This window comes from Notechis scutatus, chromosome 11, assembly GCF_049901735.1.
Source record: "Notechis scutatus isolate UNSWTSFEM ecotype Mainland chromosome 11, rNotScu1.2, whole genome shotgun sequence".
Lineage (NCBI taxonomy): Eukaryota > Metazoa > Chordata > Lepidosauria > Squamata > Elapidae > Notechis > Notechis scutatus.
The window spans coordinates 3924489-3944203 of NC_142019.1; the positions used below are offsets into that span (position 1 = coordinate 3924489).

General features: G+C 41.7%; 2 protein-coding genes across 3 annotated transcripts in view; one reads left to right on the top strand and one right to left on the bottom strand.

Moving 5' to 3' along the window:
* The window catches only part of ARNT2 (aryl hydrocarbon receptor nuclear translocator 2), a 110286-nt gene extending 90791 nt beyond the window's left edge, over positions 1-19495 (top strand). For both annotated transcript variants that reach the window (XM_087972616.1, XM_087972617.1), the window contains 7 exons: positions 1493-1565; positions 2390-2513; positions 10289-10388; positions 11113-11251; positions 12405-12570; positions 15805-15941; positions 17648-19495. In XM_087972616.1, the coding sequence (XP_087828742.1) occupies positions 1493-1565; positions 2390-2513; positions 10289-10388; positions 11113-11251; positions 12405-12570; positions 15805-15941; positions 17648-17746 (838 nt within the window). In that variant the 3' untranslated portion in view covers positions 17747-19495. The remainder of the gene's footprint in view (positions 1-1492; positions 1566-2389; positions 2514-10288; positions 10389-11112; positions 11252-12404; positions 12571-15804; positions 15942-17647) is intronic.
* The window catches only part of CTXND1 (cortexin domain containing 1), a 413279-nt gene that overhangs the window by 127980 nt on the left and 265584 nt on the right, over positions 1-19715 (bottom strand). The window lies entirely within an intron of this gene.

The following is a 19715-nucleotide window of genomic DNA, read 5'->3' on the forward strand; positions in this document are numbered from 1 at the left end:
GTGATCTCAGTCAGACCCATTGACTATATAATGTTGATACACATGTATGTGTATTCACTGATTGATTCATTAATTTAAAAAAAACGATGAAGGAACAATTGGAACATTTTTAAAAGATTGTCCTATTAACTGGAAAGTGTATGTTAGCATCTTCCTAATATTATTTTTAAAACCCACAATACCTGTGAACATGTAATAAGGAAGTTCTTCCCAAATAGCAATAGCATTTAAGACTTACATGCCGCTTCACAGGGCTTTACAGCCCTATCTAAGTGGTTTACAGAGTCAGCCTCTTGCCCCCAACAATCTGGGTCCTCATTTTACCCATCTCGAAAGGATAGAAGACTGAGCCAACCTTAAGCCAGTCAGGATCGAACTGCTGGCATTCGGCAGAGTTAGCCTGCAATGCTGCATTGTAACCACTGCACCACCATGGCTCTTCCTTCTTTCCTTCACCTTCCTTCCTTCCTTCCTTCCTTCCTTCCTTCCTTCCTTCCTTCCTTCCTTCCTTCCTTCCTTCCTTCCTTCCTTCCTTCCTTCCTTCCTTCCTTCCTTCCTTCCTTCCTTCCTTCCCATTTAGCAATAGCAGTTAGACTTATATACCACTTCACAGTGCTTTACAGCCCTCTCTAAGCGGTTTATAGAGTCAGCCTCTTGCCCCCAGCAATCTGGATCCCCATTTTACCAACTTCAGAAGGATGGAAGGCTGAGTCAACCTTGAGCCAGTCAGGATTAAATTCCAGACTATGGGCAGAGTTAGCTTGCAATATTGCATTCTAACCCACCATGATCAAATAGTTGGATCATAATTCCATGGTAGGCATGATTAACTCTGGCTGATAAAAGTTAGACGGTGCATTTCAAACCGGAGAGGGTCATTGTGGTACTTTCCTGTTTTGGAGGGCTGGAGAAGGCATTCATTCAAGAAGTTGACTTTGTGTTTGTGCATTTTTCAGCCTGATCTAGACATGTTGTGGAAAAGAGGGGGGAAAGCCAGACTATGCCATATTGATCTCCTTGGATATATGAATGATAAAATGTTTTTTTCAGAGTTGCCTTAGCCATCTGATTAACTAACCAATTATAAATTGAAACTCACAAAATTAATTGCCTGTGATTAGATACACATAAAGTATATAAACTATCGCTGTGATTCTCTCAAAGCCCTTGATGCTGAAGCCCTGCCCTGCATTTAAATGACTTACAGAGGTAGTTTGGATGGATTTCAACATCTCTTTACAGGGTTGGATGTGTCCATTTTCTGTGAAGTGGCTACAGATGTGATCTCATAACTTTTTCTTTGAAGTTTTACTAATTGGATTGTGATCTGTAGTCTTTGTTTCCTCTGTTCTCCTTAAGCTTGATGAGGCTTTAGAATGACTTGGTTGGCATTCTTGGGTTTTAGGCTGGCAAATTGGCAGGACAACACAAGTCTTCCTCCAAAACAATCTCAAAGGAATTTATTACCACTGGTCTTCTCATTTCCTTTCAGGCAGCTTCAGCAGCAACAAGCTGAGTTGGAAGTACACCAGAGAGATGGACTTTCCTCCTATGACTTAACTCAGGTGAGAGGCCCCTGCTGAACTGACCTTGGGTTCTTTAAAATAATCCATAGCTAAACCAAGCAATGTGTCACCAGGAGATTTGTCAATAGCTTTAAAAGAAAGCCAGATTAATTAACAGAAGAGATGACTTTTTGTGATTTCACACACCTTCAGTATGATCTGGAGAAGTTCGTTAGCTTCTTTAATATTCATAGTGGTCCAGAATGCTGGACTAGATGACTCCTGATCCTTCTGTGCTTTTTCCCTGTTTTTGTGTCGGATGCCATCTTCTCCCAGGAAAGGGACAAAAACAAAGGCATATTCCCAGTTTTCCTGTGAAGTTCTACTTTGTTTTCACTCTGCATTTCTTGTGGGATTTAAGGTGCTGTATAAAAACACCACTGATCACAGCCTGTGTTTTTCTTCTCTTCTTCCTTCCGTCACTTATTTCCATCCCAAATTGTCAATAAGAGAACTCCTGCGGAATGTCCTCTCAAAATTCTGCAGAATCTTTCTACCTAGAAGCACCTCAAGATGAGTGAATGTGAGAATGCTTCTGATATCTTGTGTTTGCCTTCTGCAACTGTTCACTTGGTGTCTCTCACACACGTGAATTGCAGGCCATTTTAACTGGATCCATACCATTCAAGCAACAGCTTCATTACTGTTGCAAACTACCAAGCCAGCATGCTTATGATCCAAGGGATAATAAGAGCAGTACAAAAATAAAATATGTCTATTGCAGAAAGCAAATTGGGGTACAAGGACTTGTTTCTAACTAAATTGGGTGGAAATTTAGCCATCAAAGAAATTGTGGTTTCCTCCTCTCTGCCTGTTGTAATTAGGTGCCAGTTCCGAGTATACAGTCTAATGTTCATGAGGGGGGGAAAGCAGTGGAAAAACCAGACACCATCTTCACCCAGGAAAGAGATCCAAGATTTGCGGAGATGTTTGCTGGCATAACTGCTTGTAAGTAAAATAAGTTCTCTAAGTTTCATCTTCAGTAGAAGTTAAGTTTATTGTTACTTTGGATTCTCAGCTGATATCCCATCAAGAGACACTAAAGCCCACGCTCTGTTTCAGTGGAAAACACATAACGGGGGGGAAAGGAGACATTCAAAGCCAAGTTGAATTGTTCTAAGTCAACTCCTTGCCTGTGGATTTGGGAGACAATGGATTGCACTTGGAGAGTCTTAACACTCTCACAAAATGGCAATGTAGGAAGGTATCTCCTATTAGTATAAGCATTAGATTCTCCCATGCCGTGTAGCATATCAAGCAATGAGTATTTTCAGTTTGGGCGAATACTTCAGCATTTTCCCTTGTGACTTTTAAGGTCTTTGTAAGTCATCTACGAATGTTCTTTGCCATGTATTTCAAGGGCATCCTCTTGATTGTTTGGCATCAAGGGAGTCCATCTCATTGCCATTATTTGATTATAGAGCCCTGGTGACGCAGTGGTCAGAATGCAGTATTGCAGGCTAATTCTGCTGACTGCCAGCAGTTCAATCCAGACCAGCTCAAGCTTGACTCAGCCTTCCATCCTTCTGAGGTCAGTAAAATGAAGACCCGGATTGTTGGAGGTAATATGCTGACTCTGTAAACCACTTAGAGAGGGCTGTAAAGCACTGTGAAGCGGTATATAAGTCTAAGTGCTATTGCTATTGATCCATACATTGCATGTTGGAGTCTTCTGCATGTGACAATTATATGTAACTTGCAGAAGAAACTCCTTGGGAACATTTCTTCATTAGTAACATGGTCAAAATAGCAATATTTTAGGATTCCTTTGTTGGAAGATATCAAGTCTTCTCCAATTAGGAGAAATAAAATTTTAAAAAAGCCGTACTTAGCCCTTACAAAAAGGAGTAAATTTGCTCAGCAAACAACCCAATCTTCAGGATGGTTGTAAAGACATGCCTTTGAGGCTAAGTCTTACAACTGAATTGGCTGCCTATTCTTTTATTTTCAACCTATTCTATTCTTAGCAGTGGATGTAAGAGTTGACTTCTCTCCAGTTCCCAATTCATTGCTACATATTTAATGGAAAATCCTTGCTTTCTTTGTAGGGAAAGGGCTTGGATTCAAAACAGTCCTTTCAGTTGTATGTTTTCGCTATTTAAGGGAACAAAAAAAATAGATACTTGCAACTCTAATAACTGTTGTCAGCTGATAGCTGGGCATGAGTAGAAAATCAATAAATCAACCTAGCTTTTTCCAGAGAAGGGACAGAAATCTTGTTGTTTTTTTTGCAGAAGTATTTTAGGATTATTTTTATTGTGATTTGTCCCTCTGTTTATTGTTCCTAACCTTCCCTGCTGCTGATGAAGTTTTAACATTTGTTATTAATTAATCACCATGTAAGGCGTTCTTAGCCAAGGCAGAAGCATCTCCCTGTTTGTAACAAAGGGTCATTGGGAGACAGCAGCACAGCTGGGTCTCCTTCTTTCGAGATGCAGTCGTCTTTTTTCCATCCATCATGGAAAATGCTTTTTTAACAGTTATTGCTCCCTGAAGTTTATTTATTTATTTATTTATTTATTTATTTATTTGATTTGCCAATTGTTTACAAGATAATAAGTATAAATGTATACATAGTTGTGAATACATGAAATGGTTACATATAAGAAAAATAAAAGAATAAGAGAAACAATAGGACAGGGACGGTAGGCACGTTGGTGCGCTTATGCACGCCCCCTAGAGATCTCTTAGGAAAGGGGTGAGGTCAATAGTAGACAGTCTAAGGTTAAAGTTTTTGGGGTTTGGGGAAGAAACTACAAGAATAGCCCTGGATCACTGGATGAACTTCTAGGAACTTGCAAATTGAACGATCCCCCGCCTATTTATAATTTCACACCTCTTTATTTCTCTAAGCAAAATACAGCGGATATTTATGTTATTTATGTATGCATTTATTTATTCTACTTCTATAACTACCGAAACTGAATCAACTCCCGAAAGCTGCAATCAATAAAACATAGTGCACATCATCAAAATAATAAAATTATTTTTCTGTTAGAAGAAGAAGAAGAAAATGAATTTCAATCCGTACAGGGTAACATCCCTCAGTCAGGATTTTTTCCCCCTGGAATAGCTTGATTTTCACTAATTTCCAGAAGAATTACACAAAGGTGTTATCTAAATGCAAGATGGAATAATCCAAAGTATAGGATCTGCTACTGAAATACAATTTCTGTCGATTGTTGTCCCTTCACCTTGGAGCCATGTGGACTACCCTAGATTTTGATGTATATTTGGTGGTTAGAGCCATGGTGACGCAGTGCTTAGAATGCAGTATTGCAGGCTAACTCAGACTGTCAGTTCAATCCTGACCGAGTCAAGGTTGACTCAGCCTTCCATCCTTCCGAGGTAGGTAAAATGAGGAGCCAGATTGTTGGGGGCAACTATTCTGACTCTGTAAACTGCTTAGGGAGGGCTGTAAAGCACTATGAAGTGGTATATAAGTAAGTGCTATTGCTGTTGCTCTTTGAGGTAGTCATTCCATGTGGAGAAGATGGCTATCCTTATAACTCTCCTCAAAGTAACCTCCAATGGATCTCATTTGTCAGAGAAACAGAAGTGCTTAAGAAGATGGCCATGGCATTTAATCTCCCATTGTCTGTTTACCCTACCTGGATCATATGTCATCTAAGCAAGTCTCAACAGGTTAACAGGATAAGCAGCAATAGACATGAAACAAAATTATGAAATTCAACAATAATCAACACTCAATCACTATGACTGGACACCAATAAAACACTGTTAGGGTTGAAGGCCTGGTGAAATGACTTTCTGAAGGTCTTCTAAAAAAACATGGATGGTGGAGCTTTATAAATCTCTGGAAGTAAAGAGTCCCATAGTGTGGGATACTACAAGGAATCTTTAAAAGGCTTTCCTGAAATGTTTTCACCAGGAACCAGATTTAGTTCTGCCAAAGGAAAAAATATATTTCTTCCATGTTATTTTTGAAGGTGAATTCCTACATTCTAGTTCAAAATTGATCCAGATCAGAGGTGGTATTCAACAGATTCTGACCAGTTTTGGACAACCGGTAGTGGAAATTTTGAGCAGTTCAGAGAACCAGCAAATGCCACCTCTGATTGTCCCCACCCCTACCTCTTCTCTGCCTTCCATTGAGTCCCAGCTGATCGGCTGGGTCTTCTTTGGTTGCCCTGAACAGGAGAATGGAACTGGAAAACAGGTTAGTGGGGTTGGGAGGGAATGGGGATTTGCAGTATCCTTCCCCTGCCACGCCCAACAAGCCACACCCACAGAACGGGTTTTAAAAAAATGTGAATCCCACCGCTGGTCCAGATAGTGCACAAATCAAAAAGCACTACTTTAATAAGGTTCTTTCAATCCAGTTCTGTGTCCTTGGAATCAAGGTGAAGATTGTAGTATGGCTACAAGGAAAAAATGAGGACATTAGAAGAAGTAGACCAATCTAGACTTCTTTTCTATAGACTATTGCTTGGCAGAGAGAGGGTGAGAAAGAAAAGGAGGATATTAGAAAAAAAATTGGGTGGCTCCTACCAGTATTGAGGTTAAGATGTGTTCTCCCAAGAGATGATGCCAAGGGAATGCAACCTGTGTTTTTGATCAGGGCAACCTGGTCTGCCCAAATATAGGACAGAGCATACTGCTTTTGCTTTCGCCTTTCAGCCCCAATCCAGAAGCCTTTGTAGGCAGTCGCTTTCGCAACAAACTTTTTAAATTTTAACTTCAACTGGGGGGAAGGGGGAATTCCTTGCACTTGCTTCAAGCCATAAAGGAACTATTTTTGACATAGGATGCAGTTAAAAAAGGAATTGAGGCAAACTACTCGTTACTTTTACGTATTTTGCATAATGTTGATTTTGGATTGACTTTTTCTGAGCCAGTGCGTGCAAACAGCTGGAGCTTGCACAGAGAGGCCTATCATGCTAGGGACATTTGCTTTGCAGCCGTCAAGCACGTATCTTAGCAGGGGAGGGGAGGAATGAAAATATCCCTCATTGCTCCAACCATGTGTTTATAAGCAACACATCCTGTAAAAATCTCTCCCCCCCCCCAAAAAAAAAAAATACAGTGCAGGATGAACTTTACTGCATCTCCTAAGTCAGATATAACTCACTTCTCCTTTATCCCTGGCCAAAAAAATAGAAACAAATATCTAAATATCAGAAAATCAGATGTGTTAGAAGGCTTTTTTTGCTTGGCAAACCTGGCTTCTTGGCTTTGGTGCTCTGAGCAGAGACATTCAAATGATGCTGTACAGTCTCTCTGTCTAATTTGTCACTGATTTCTCAACATTGTGGCAAGGTTTCCACATTTTTAAATTCAAACCCGAATCCAAACTTCATTTTCTGCCGTTGAGAATTTGCCATTAAGAAGTCCTCATGCACAATTTGAATTTTATCTTGGAGGGTGGGGAAAATTCTGGATAATAGATGAATGTTTGTTACTATTTTTATTCTGTTTTCTGTCTGGGATATAATGACAGTGATCCCAGATGCTATTTGTTTCCAGATGAAGTTCCTTTTAGTGTCAAGAAACCTGGATCTACTGCAGCTGTCTTTTAAACTTGCTCCCTCCAATCATGTTGGATCGTAATTCTGGAAACGTTCAGCCTGCACAGCCATGCTTGCTAAGCATTATGGGAGTTGTAGTGTGGCACGTTTCGAGGATGCCCATTTGGTGAAATTGTCTATGTTGCTCAATAGTTGGAGGAATGATTAAACGATTAAATTAAACGATTAAAGGCCTGGAGACTAAAACATACAAAAACAGTTTCAGGAATTGGGTATGGCTAGTCTAGAGAAAGAAGGACTAGGGGAGACTTGATAGCAATGTTCCAGTATTAGAGGGGCTGCCACAAAGAAGAGGGGGTCAATTTTCCAAACCACCAGAAGGCAAGAAAAAAAGTAATAGATAGAAGCTTATCAAGGAGAGAAGCAGCCTACAACTAAGGAGAAATTTCCTGACAGTGAGAACAATTAATTAACAGAACATCTTGCCTTCAAAAATTATGAGTGTTCCATCACTGGAGGCTTTTAAGAGGACAGTTGTCAGGACTCCGACATGCACCTCCATTCAAATCATAAGTCTCTAGCCGCATCTCTCAGTAAAAAAGATTGATTTATTAGGAGTTGACATGTCGGCGTTTCCCGGTTGCAGCTGACTCTGACACATTATTCATTTCACCCTTGACCCTGGTCTTCCCCCCACCCCCTGGGTGTCTATTCTCCAATGAGACACATCCATAGCCAAGAGTCATACATCATGCTCTCCAGTAATAATCTTGCCCGCCAGAAGCTTCGGTTGCCAAAGCGATTATCTCAAGCATTTAAGGAATGCACTGCTTTCCCCCTTCTCTTTCTGCTGACCACTAAAAAGACCAAAGAAGTATTTTTTAGTTGACAGCAGTCACTTATCTGAAATGGTATAGGGGCTCCTGCTTGAGCAGGGGGTTGGACTAGAAGACCTCCAAGGTCCCTTCCAGCTCTATTCTGATTGAAGGTTGATTGAATTGCTAGGAAAAGTAGTCATGCCAAATGTATTTCAAAAAAATTAAAAGTTTGGCTATAGAGGGGCCCCTGGACTCCAAAAATGGGATGTAGATGTTTATTATTTTGGACTGAAATTTCACAAATTCATCTGATTTGGCTGCATTACACCAAAACCTTATGAGAATTGAATGCACAAGTGGTAAATCTCATATATTTTTCTTCCCCCTCCTTTTATTTCCCCTTTTTTCTGTAGTGTTTGTTCGCTGGGCATGTGTGCACATAATTTGCAAAGGGCATCCATAGCTAAAAAGATTGCTAACCATAATACATTCATGCCCTCTTGCTTTTTTTGCAAGAAAATGATATATGGTTCTTTCTGTGTACCCTTATTTTATCCACACAATAGTCCTATGAGGTTAGTCAGCACAAGAGGGAATGACTTACTTAGGATCACCAGCTCATTCTGGACAAAGGAAGACTGACATTTGACCTTCCTTAATCCTAATCTGTCATTCTACTGAACTGCCCCTTCTAATATAGCCAGTTTTGTTTAGCAAATGCTAAATCTGGCCAAGATTTTCAAAGCTTATCCCAAGAGCCAATTATAAATACACTGTCTTTAGACAGTAGTTTGCAACATCTTGGGTGGATTTGCAATGTGGTACAACTTTGTCATTGTTCTTCAAGTCATGGCTTAAGGCCAAAATAAATAAGGTTGAACACAGCTGAACTCTGCTTTCCTGGTCAGCAGCTTAATTTTTGAACCCACTGTATTCATCATTTGCTCCCACAGAAGCCAGAAGAGAAGCAGTGAGATGCCCTTGGTGAACTTTTCTTGTTAGATAATTCAGAAACTTGCTCTATTTCTGCCTGCATTTGAACCTTATTTCTAAAATCCTGATTTTGCAACTTGTGGTGAGAGGACAAGGCACAGTTGTAAGCATGTGAAAAGTGCAATTCTGACATCAGCGCTCTATTGATCAAGAAGAGGTTTTTCTCCTCATGTGATCCAGCCTAGGAAAGATCTAATGTGCTACAGACCCCATAATCTCCTTAATGGGAGTCTTGTGAGCAATAGAATAGAAGGACAGAGTCAAAAGAAGTGAACCATCCTTCCTCATGGGCTGAAGGAGCAATAGTCATCCATACTCATCACCTGTTTACTGAATTTATTTATTTAATGGCTTTGTAGAGAATTTTAAAACATTAAAATAACCATACAGTAAAGTTTGGTCAATATGATAAGCCACAAAAAATGAAACATGTACGATGCTTAGATATGAACAGACATGAAATAACAACAGTAGAATCCAACAAGGAATACTTCAACCTAGTTGAATATGTGGAATGCATCTGTAGATTGTATATGGAGATTCTCAGTCATGAACTGAAGAAGCTTCTTGGATGAGAAGTGAAATGTCTTCAAAGAAAAACCAGAAAGTCCAGTTGCCTCTTGAAAAAGCACCTTTGGGGAACCTGTAGAATGATTTGATGGCAACTGTCAACCCTGAAGTGAACCTGGCTGAGGCCATCTTTGAGGCCTCATGGTTGCCACAAGGCAGAGGGGGAGAAAGGGCAGGGGGAAACTCGGCTTTGCCATCAAAATAAAAAGGTTTTTTTTGTGGGAACCAAGGTCATTTCAACAGGTGGCTGAGAAGAGGAGGAGTGGAGTAACCAGGCAACCTGCCAGCACCACTATTGGACAATGTGACTGATGACCTGGGGGGAAGGGGGAACTTTCAGTTTTTAATTAGGTGAAAACTGCGGGAACTTTCAGAGCTGGTTTTCACCAGTTGTGCCAATATGATGTATCCAATAAATTGTTCTTCGAAGAATCTACTGCCTCGGAATTCTGCTTTCAATGGGTGCCTTACTTGGAACGCTGACATTAAGCTGACTCTTACAGATGAGCAATTTCATACAAATGCAATGTTGCACAGGAGGAATTTTGCCATCATTCCACAGATGTAGTTGGAAGACAAGAATGTAGCAGTTAGTTGGAAGGACACCTATCCACAAAATTCTTGGTGATGGTGAAAGGACAGTTTTGCCATTGTTGTGTTTTGTTAGTAAAGATTAGAAGAGATTCAGAAGTATGAAACAGCAGTTGTGAGCTATACGTGGAATGAGGACTAGGTGCAGGATATGGTTACAAAACCAAGTTGGCAGCTACAATGGTACGACCGAAGCTAAACCTGGCTTGTATGATGGTTTGGCTTGTTTTGAGCCGTCTCTTTCTGTTGATTACACTTGCAGCAGATAAAAAGATGATGCCTTCAGCGTCCACAACAGGAAACCAGCAGATCTACTCTCAAGGGAGCCCGTTTCAACCAGGACATTCTGGGAAATCTTTCAGGTACTGTGACTTATGGCAGAATGAATAAAGGCAGAGAATCAACACTTGGCATACATTGAGCAAGCATTCATGAATAGGATCTTTTGACCTCAGTGTTATTGGGGGAAAATTGGAGCTCAGAAATAGCCAGATTCAATATACAGTTATATCAATAGAAGAGAATATTTGTAGCTCAGGCTTGAACTGTGAGGTCCTTGGTGCTCTCTGAGCTTGGTTGTTTTCTTGCAGACATTTCATTATCCAACTAAGTAACACCATCAGTGCATTAATAGTGTTTACTTCTTGGTTGTATTAATCTTGTGCTTGGTTGTATTAATCTTGTCTCTGATTATCTGGGTATTCTAGCACTAGTTGGGTAATGAAATGTCTGCAAGAAAACAACCAAGCTCAAAAAGCACCAAGGACCTTACAATTTCCTCCTCCTCCTCCTCCTCCTCCCTCCTCCTCCTCCTCCTCCTCCTCCTCTTTTCTTCCTCCTCCTCCTCCTCCTCCTCCTCCTCCTCCTCCCCTCCTCCTCCTCCTCCTCCTCCTCCTCCTCCTCCTCCTCCTCTTCTTCCTCCTCCTCCTCCTCCTCCTCCTCCTCCTCCTCTCCAGAAACCCTACTTCTTTCTAGCATACAGCATCTCAAATACAGTTATATCTGGGCTGGTCCACGTAGAATGAAGGACTAGAGGTCAAGCAATCTTCTATCTTCCAAATCCCTTTTTCATTTTCTTTGTTGCAGCTCATCTGTGGTCCATGTGCCAGGTGTCAACGACATCCAGTCCTCTTCATCAACAGGCCAGAACCTGTCACAGATTTCTCGGCAGTTAAATCAAAGCCAAGTTGCCTGGACAGGAAGTCGCCCTCCATTCTCTGGACAGGTATGGCAACTAATTTCAAAAGGCTGTTTTTTACATCTATTTGGGGGAAGAGCAATTGTGTGTTGTATTTTGGGCTCTTATCATTTGGTTCACAAGAGGCATATTTGTAGGTACAGTAATAAGGAGGCTTCCTCTCCAAAGGATGCTTTGGAATATTCTTGAGTGAGGACATAGTTTCTGTCTCCAACACCTGAAAGTAGCATCCCATCAGGTTTGTGTCTGCTGCAAATTTGAGAAGCATTTCCTCTAACAATGGAACGGAGTAGAGTAGGGTAGGGTAGACTAAAGTAGAGTAGAGCTGGAAGGGACCTTGGAGGTATTCTAGTCCAGCCCCTTGCTCAAGCAGGGGAACCTATACCCATGATGGTGAACCTATGGAACGCATGCCACAGGTGGCACACGCAGCCATTTATGCGGGCACGCGAGCCCCAGCCAAACTTATCTGCACTGTGCATGCGCGCACCTCCCAGCTGATTTTCAGCCCATTTGAGGCTGTTTTTGGCCTCCCTGAGGCTCGAGGGAAGCCTCTGCAGCCTTGGGAGGCTGAAAAATGGGTCTTCCTGAAATACCAGAAGTGCCTGTTTTCAGTCTCCGGGGCGCCTCTGGAGCTCGGGGGAGGCTGTTTTCGCCTTCCCAGGGGCTCAAGGGAAGTCTCTGCAGCCTTTGGAGGCCAAAAAATGGGCCTGTTTCGGCAGAAGTTTTGTCGGCACGGGGGTGGTGGTGTTGCGTGCACATGCGCAGGAGGGCGGGGCTCATTGCCTTCCGGGAGCCCAAAAAGGTTAGCCACCAATGACCTATACCATCTCAGACAAGTGACTGTCCAGTCTCTTTTTAAAAACCTCCAGTGATGGAGCGCCCATGATTTCTGAAGGCAAGCTGTTCCACTGGTTAATTGTCAGTTCCACAAGTTAATTGTTCAGTTCCACAAGTTCCTTAAATTACAATAGCCTTAAATTACAAGTTCCTTAAATTACAATAGCAATAAAAATGAAAACAAATGACCTAATTAGCCCTGAAAAAAAGATGCTGATATTGTAATGCACAAGGCTGTCGGGGCTAAGCTTGGATCTCTGTCAGGTTGCTACATTGCTTTTTGAGAAATGCGGACAGATACATCATCTTTTGTTGTTGTTGTTGTTTACTCTCCATTCAGCAAATCCCTTCACAAGCCAGCAAGGCACAATCATCCCCCTTTGCCATTGGATCCAGCCATACTTACCCTGCTGATCCAGCTTCCTTCAGCCCCCTTTCCAGTCCAGCTACATCTTCTCCAAGTGGAAACGCCTATTCCAGCCTAGCTAACAGGACGACAGGCTTCGGTAGGTATGGAAGTTGCTCATAACTGCATTAGCGCATTAATGTACAGGTAGTCCTTGACTTACAACCACAATTAAGCCCAGAATTTCCTGTTCCTAAAAAAGACATTTGTGTTCTGACCAAGGCTTCTGAGACCGTAATTAAGCACACACTTAGTTAAAACAACTCTTGTTTCATTTCAACACTGGGAATTATGTTCATTCCCAGCCTGTAATGAGTCCCAAACAGTCCCTCGAGATAAGCACCCACCTTTCTCTCCTTTGAATTGCTGCCAATAACTAAAGTGCCAAATTGACTGTAAAAAACCAACCGAAGTACAAAGTCCACACAGAGCTTCAAGGTTTAATCCAAACAGAGTGAATGATTTTGCTTTCTGCAAAGGTTTCTTTACCTTTGCATGTCCTTTATACTTTATGGGAGGGCCAATCACCTCTCAGCCTTACTCCCGAGTCACCCCTTTTGTCTCAGCTGCTCTTCTAGCAGCTCTGTGCACACATGCACTGGGAACAGGCTCCCCTGGGTCCTCTGCCTCGCAGCTGCCAGACTCCGGAGGCTCTGGAGTCAGCACGCCTCCCCCAGATGGTCCTCGCCCCATCTCTGTATTGGACGCAGGACCCTCGTCCGAGTCCTGCCCAGACTCCATGACTGGTCCCCGTTCTTCCCCACTGTCCGATTCTGCTGCCGTCTGCACAGGCTGCCAGCAAACCACAACAATTTGTTAGGTTGAGTTTTGCCCTGTTTTACGATCTTTCTCACTGCCGTTGTTAAGTGAGTAACACGGTTGTTTAAGTGAATCTAGCTTCCCCATTGACTCTGCTCGTCAGAAGGTTACAGAAGTTGATTACAGGACCCCGTCATAAATAGGAGTCAGTTGCCAAGCGCCTGGATTTTGATCACATGACCATGGGAGGCTGCAGTGGTTACTTTTTTACTCACCGTATTGAGAAAACTAGAGAAATTGTCAAAAAGAAATATAGCAAGATAGTATGCATCATAGAACTAGCAAGTATAATGGTCAGTTTGGTGTCGTGGTTAAAGATACCAGTCCAGAAACTGGGAGACTGTGAATTCTAGTCCCACCAGCTAGGTGACTTTGGGGTAGTTCCTCTCTCAGCTCTTAAGAGGAGGAAGGCAAAGCAATATTCTGAAAATATTGTCTAGGTGACTTTAAGATAGGAGGGCTTCAACTGCCAAAATTCTCCATGCTGGCTGGGGAAGTTTGAGGGCTGAAGTCCACATATCTTAAAGTTGCCAAGTTTGGAAAAAAAACACCCGCTGGTCTAGAAGATTTGACCCCGTGGCCCCTATCAAGGGTTATCTTTATTACTCTTGGCAGCTTGCAAGCCCTTTTTTCAGGAATAGAATACCGAACAGACTTTTCCAAAAGTGATGCTAGCCAAAATACAAGAGTTGAACTATCTGGGTGCATAAGGGCATTGTGACTGCAAAGGAAATAGACATAAGAATTCTGACTGGCTAATAGCCCAGTATTCTTCCAGGCAGATTCTTTATCATCTGACAATTTGCTCCTGTTTGCATTAAAAAAAATACCCCAGAAGATTAAAAAAAAGAAGAAAGGAATTGAACAAGAATTGTTTTCAAAGGAATTGTTTTCAAGTCAGCAAATTGAAGCACTATCCCCAACCAAGGGGACTTGACTGAAAATTCAGAAAAGGGTGTGAGTGGATATGGCAGAAAAAAAAGGTGAAGAGAGAACACATTAAACATCAAAGCGTACACAACCCAAAATGTCTGTGGTTTTCTTTCTTTCTTTTGGTTTCTTTTTAAAAAGTTCTACAATGAATTATTCCAGCCTAAGGCAAGGAGAAAGGGAAAATAAAACTTGCTTCAACTGTTCCGGACACTGGATCTAATGTCTAGTGTGTGTTTTTTCAGGACACTGGTTCTTCTAATTCAAAAGTTACCAATAGGATTTGTTTTAAAAAGATCAGCATCAAACAATGTTTAGGTCTGCAAAAACATGCTGACAATTACACCATTGTTGGTATGATTAATATAATAATTAATATTAAAAAGTAGGCCTTTTGGACTACATTCACAAATAGAAAAGTTAGTGCAAGTTTCTAATTCTTACAAATAATTTTAATGTTCTCCTTTGGGAAGAATGAACACAGTTTGAGGAATAATCCTGGAAAGACTCTTCATTTTCTGGAGGGTTGGGGCAAAATGTCTCCTTTTGACTCTTGACAGACCTTTTTGTTCTGACCCAGGCTTCACAAAATCACAAAGCAGACTCCTTATCTGGGCAAGACCCCTTTTTATTAGGCTAATTTTTTTTAGGCAAAGTCCTGGCAAACAATCTTTCAAGAGTGATTTACAATCACAGACCTTATCAGGCTTGGAGAGTTGCCAGGCTGATAGCTTCCAAGCGCAATGCTGTAGCAGAAATTACTTGGCAAGGAGTCAGGAACAAATCTTCACCCTAATTAAATGAACTATTTGTCTCCTGCAAACACTACTCCCCTTTTGCTCCTCTTTATTCCCTATGGGAGGAGCCATTCACCGTCTACCTGTACCTTTACTTCCAAGTCGACCCTTGTTCCTTAACTGTTCCCTTCTCCTGGCAGCTCTGTGCATGCGCACATGGGGAACAGGCTCCAGCTGTTCTTCTTCCCCAATCATCTCTGACTCTGAAGGCAGCTGATAACTATCGGACGATCCTGGCCCCATCTCTGCCTCTGATGCAGAGCACTCGTCAGTGCCTTCCCCAGGCTCTGCTGACAGGCCACAACACTTTTTGTATGCATTTAGATAATCTTTCAAAGAAGGGGCTTCTTTGCGGTATGCAGGAATATTCTGTGAAGTGACAGACAAGAGAGGGAAACCCTACCCTAAGAATAAAAGGCAAGTAATGAGTCTTACCACTATTCTGCAAAGACCTTGCTATTTCTTCAAACTGGATAACACTACATCTCTCATTGCTTAGAGTAAGGGAGACTTTTTTTCCTTGCACAGAAAAGCATAGAATGATGTCATGGAAGGTGAAACTCTATTGTTTATCACCGGTTGATTTGTTCACAAAACGAGGGCTTTGGAAGGAGGAAAGATTTAGGAAGGATAAGATATTCTGTCATATCTTGTACTAACAGATTCAATCCAACCCACAGGCATTTTAAGGTTCCCAGTGCTGGCGCTAATTCACCCACAGACAAAATGCTAGAATTATCATTTTGTTTCTAACACGAATCTTCACAGTGAGGTTTTTATTTTTTTAGCTGAGAGCAGCCAAAGTAGTGGACAGTTTCAAGGGCGGCCTTCAGAGGTCTGGTCCCAGTGGCAAAGCCAGCACCATAACCAGCAGAACAGCGAGCAGCATCCTCACCAGCAAACCAGCCAGACAGAAGTGTTCCAGGTAAGTGAGAACCACCAAAAATGTCTGGGCACCATAGTTCTAGCTTTAGGGCTGTGATGGTGAACCTATGGCATGCATGCCAGAAGTAGCACGCAGAGCCATCTCTGCTGGCACACGAGCCATCGCCCCAGCTCAGTTCCATTGTGCATGCACGCACACGCACACCTCCCTCCAGCCAGCCAGCTGATTTTCGGGTATCTTCAGTGCATACATGGGGGCAGGGCACACGCGGGAAACATGCGTGCATGCACAGGGAGTGGGGGGTCATGCATGCACGCATGTGCAGGGGGTGGGGGAGCACAGGGAGAACATGTGCATGCACAGGGGGTCAGGGGGAGCACAGGAGGTTGAGCGCAATTTTGGCACACGACAACAAAAAGGTTAGCCATCACTGCTTTAGGGATTCCATAGAGTCATTGAGTGGGAAGGAGTCCTAGAAACACTTACATCCAACTCCTGCTCACTATTGGATTCCATGTTAAGACATCCATAACAACTGCCCATCCAGTCTCTGCTTGGAGACATCCAGAACAGGAGAACTCCTTAAATAGCAATTGCATTTAGACTTATATATCACTGTACAATGCTTTACAGCCCTCTAAGTGGTTTACCCCCAACAATCTGGCTCCTCATTTTACTGACCTCGGAAGGATGGAAGGCGGAGTCAACCTTGAGCCTGGTGAGATTCGAACTGCCAAACTGCAGTCAGCCAGCAATCAGCAGAAGTAACCTGCACTCTAACCACTGCGCCACCGTGGCTCTCAGAGGTTCTTAAAATGTTTGACTCAATTACCCCTTTTCCCGGTCTCAAATAATGTCATTACACCCCACAACAAAACCAAATTCTGCCTAGCAATGGCAAATACAAACTCGATTTCAACACACAACTAAGTAATTTCCATTTGCTCCATTCTCTCTTGGAAGTAATTCCCCCAATTTCAAAAGCCACTAGCTAGATCCTGTTCTAGTAAAACTGCTTTTACTTTTAAGATGTTTTTCCTAAGTTCAACTATCAGTAGCAGTGCTATATTTTAAGACAACTATTCTTATCTTTCTTTCTCACCTGTTCTGATAATTTAAAAATGCTATCCATAGCATCTTTTCTCAAGGCTAAGTTTACTAACTTTTTCAATCTCTCCTTATACAGTAGGATTTAATTTACAGTCCCACAATCTTCATTATTATTGGTCCCTATCCATTTTAGATTCTTAACATGAGGTGCCTAGCCAGTTTAGGGTGGAATTTTAGGTATTACTTTTTTGTGATTTGGAAAAATGGCTCACCTCCTTCTCGAGATCCGTAGATTTAAAGGAGCAAGAACAGTAGGATAATCCAGTATGTATTTAAAACTAATTCATCGCTAGATTTGCAAAACTCAGAAGAGTGAAGGTTAAACTGAAGGCATAGTATCTTAGCACATACTAGAGATTGACAGAAAATGGGCTGCATAAGCACAGTGGAAAATGCATGCATGTAGAGTGAATGTATTTAAATTTATTGGCTGCCAACTCCAGTGGGCAGCATCGAATTTAAAAAAAACAGAAGTTCATGGCTGACTCATGGACAGCCTTGGGTAGCTGATGAAGGATACCTTTGCAACGAAACAATGTGTTGGTCTTGAATTGCAGAAGTTTCAAAAAGAGTATTTTTTTATCCCCAAGTTAAACCAAAATCACATTTTCTTTTGCTTTTTCATTCTTCTACAGGATATGCTACCTATTCCAGGGGATCCAACCCAAGGGACTGGCAATTACAACATAGAAGACTTTGCTGATTTGGGCATGTTTCCACCATTTTCTGAGTAAATTTATCTTGCCAGATAACCTGCTCTGGCACAGGGCCGGGGAAACCCTGCTGATGTAGCCTGGGCACTGGTTTTTGTTTGTTCATTTGTTTATTGGTGTCAACATTATCATAGAAGCTCTTATGCAAGAAGCCTCCGTATTTTTTTTTTTTTATTTGAGATAACTTCCTCTCCTTCACCATGTTAACCAGGCAAGTTCTAATAATTTGCATCGTATTAGTCAGGACTTGTATAAGGGTTCAATTTGTACAGGTAATCCTCGACCCATGGCCACAATTGAGCTCAAAATTTCTGTTAACAGATAATCAGAGTTGGAAGGGACCTTGTAGGTCATCTAGTCCAACCCTCTGCCCAAGCGGGAGACCCTACACCATTTCTGACAAATGGCAGTCCAGTCTCTTCTTGAAAGCCTCCAGTGATGAAGCGCCCACAACTTCCGAAGGCAACTTCTGCTCCATGGGTTGATTGTTCTCACTGTCAGAAAGTTTCTCCTTATTTCCAGGTTGACTCTGTCCTTGTTCAGTTTCCATCCATTATTCCTTGTCTGGCCTTCAGGTGCTTTGGAGAGTAGCTTGATCCCTTCCTCTCTGTGGCAGCCCCTTTTGTTAAGTGAGTCATTTGTTAAGTGTATTTTGCCCCATTTTACGACCTTTCTTGCCACAGTGGTTAAAGTGAATCCCTGCAGTTGATACATCAGTAACACAGTTGTGAAGTGAATCTGGCTTCTCTCATTGACTTTGCTTGTCAGAAGTTTGTAAAAGGGGATCAAGTGATCCTGGGATGCTGCAACTGTCATAAGTCTGAACCGGTTGGCAAGCCTCTGAATTTTGATCACGTGATCACAGGGATGCTGCAAAGGTCGTAACTGTGAAAAATGGTCATAAGCCTCTTTTTTCAATGCCGTTGCAACTATGGTCACTAAATGAACTGTTGTAAGTTGAGGACTACCTGTATTTCATTCCCATTGGCAGAAGGGGTCAGGGTTGGATGGGTGAAGGAAAGGGGGGGAGCAAAAGAATGGGGGGGGGGCACTTTGTGATTTCCAGAGCTCTTAACATCAGAATGTGAATCGTTGCTAATTTCCCATTTCCACGAAAATTATCTTGCTCAAATATTAGGTGTGCCAATCCTTCACTCACTATTCAAAACCCACCAGATTCCTCTAGAACTTGGAACAAAGGAGTTTTAATGAGTAATGCATAGCAGTCTTGGGTTGGGATGGACTAAAAGAAACACAGTTCAGTCTCCATAATTTGCTTCACTGGGGGAAAATCCTTAAATTGCTTGCATGCACTTGTGGATTTAGTCACTGCAGCCCAACCCTTTAAAAGGAACCTAACTAACAAGGGTGGCAAGAACCGACCTATTGTAATTCTAAACTAAAATTTTCCTGCATATAGATGTGCTGAATATATGGTAGCACTGACTACGCACAACACAAAGGTAGAATTATTATGGTTGTGGGGTTGTAACCAGATCTCAGCTCACGTTGCAACCAGGGTCAAAGTAGGTTGAATGTTTGTGATGCCTTTTTGTGTGTGTGTGAGATGCCTTGAACATGTGGGAGTATCAGTTAAAATAGTAACAAGCAACAACAACTATACTAGCCATCCTGTATCACAAATGTTGTAATTTAGATCAAGAATGTCTAAGATGATAAAGTTTATAAGCTAGAATAGAGAATGGACAGCCTATCTATTCTTAGGATCTGCTCTAGATTGGAACTATAGGATTAAAAAAAATATCAAAACCGAAACCAAAGCTGTTGTTCCATATGACCTTACCTTCATTATGATTATCTATGCTTCATTATGCTCCCTGCCACCTATTTATAAAGTTTTGTAATAATTAAAAAAATACATAGAAAAGCATACCGCATAGAAACGTATACTGCATACACACACATGCAGTAATAGAAAAACATACAATGAAGTGGCATTGTTTTGTGTTTAAATAAAAAAGAATAGATC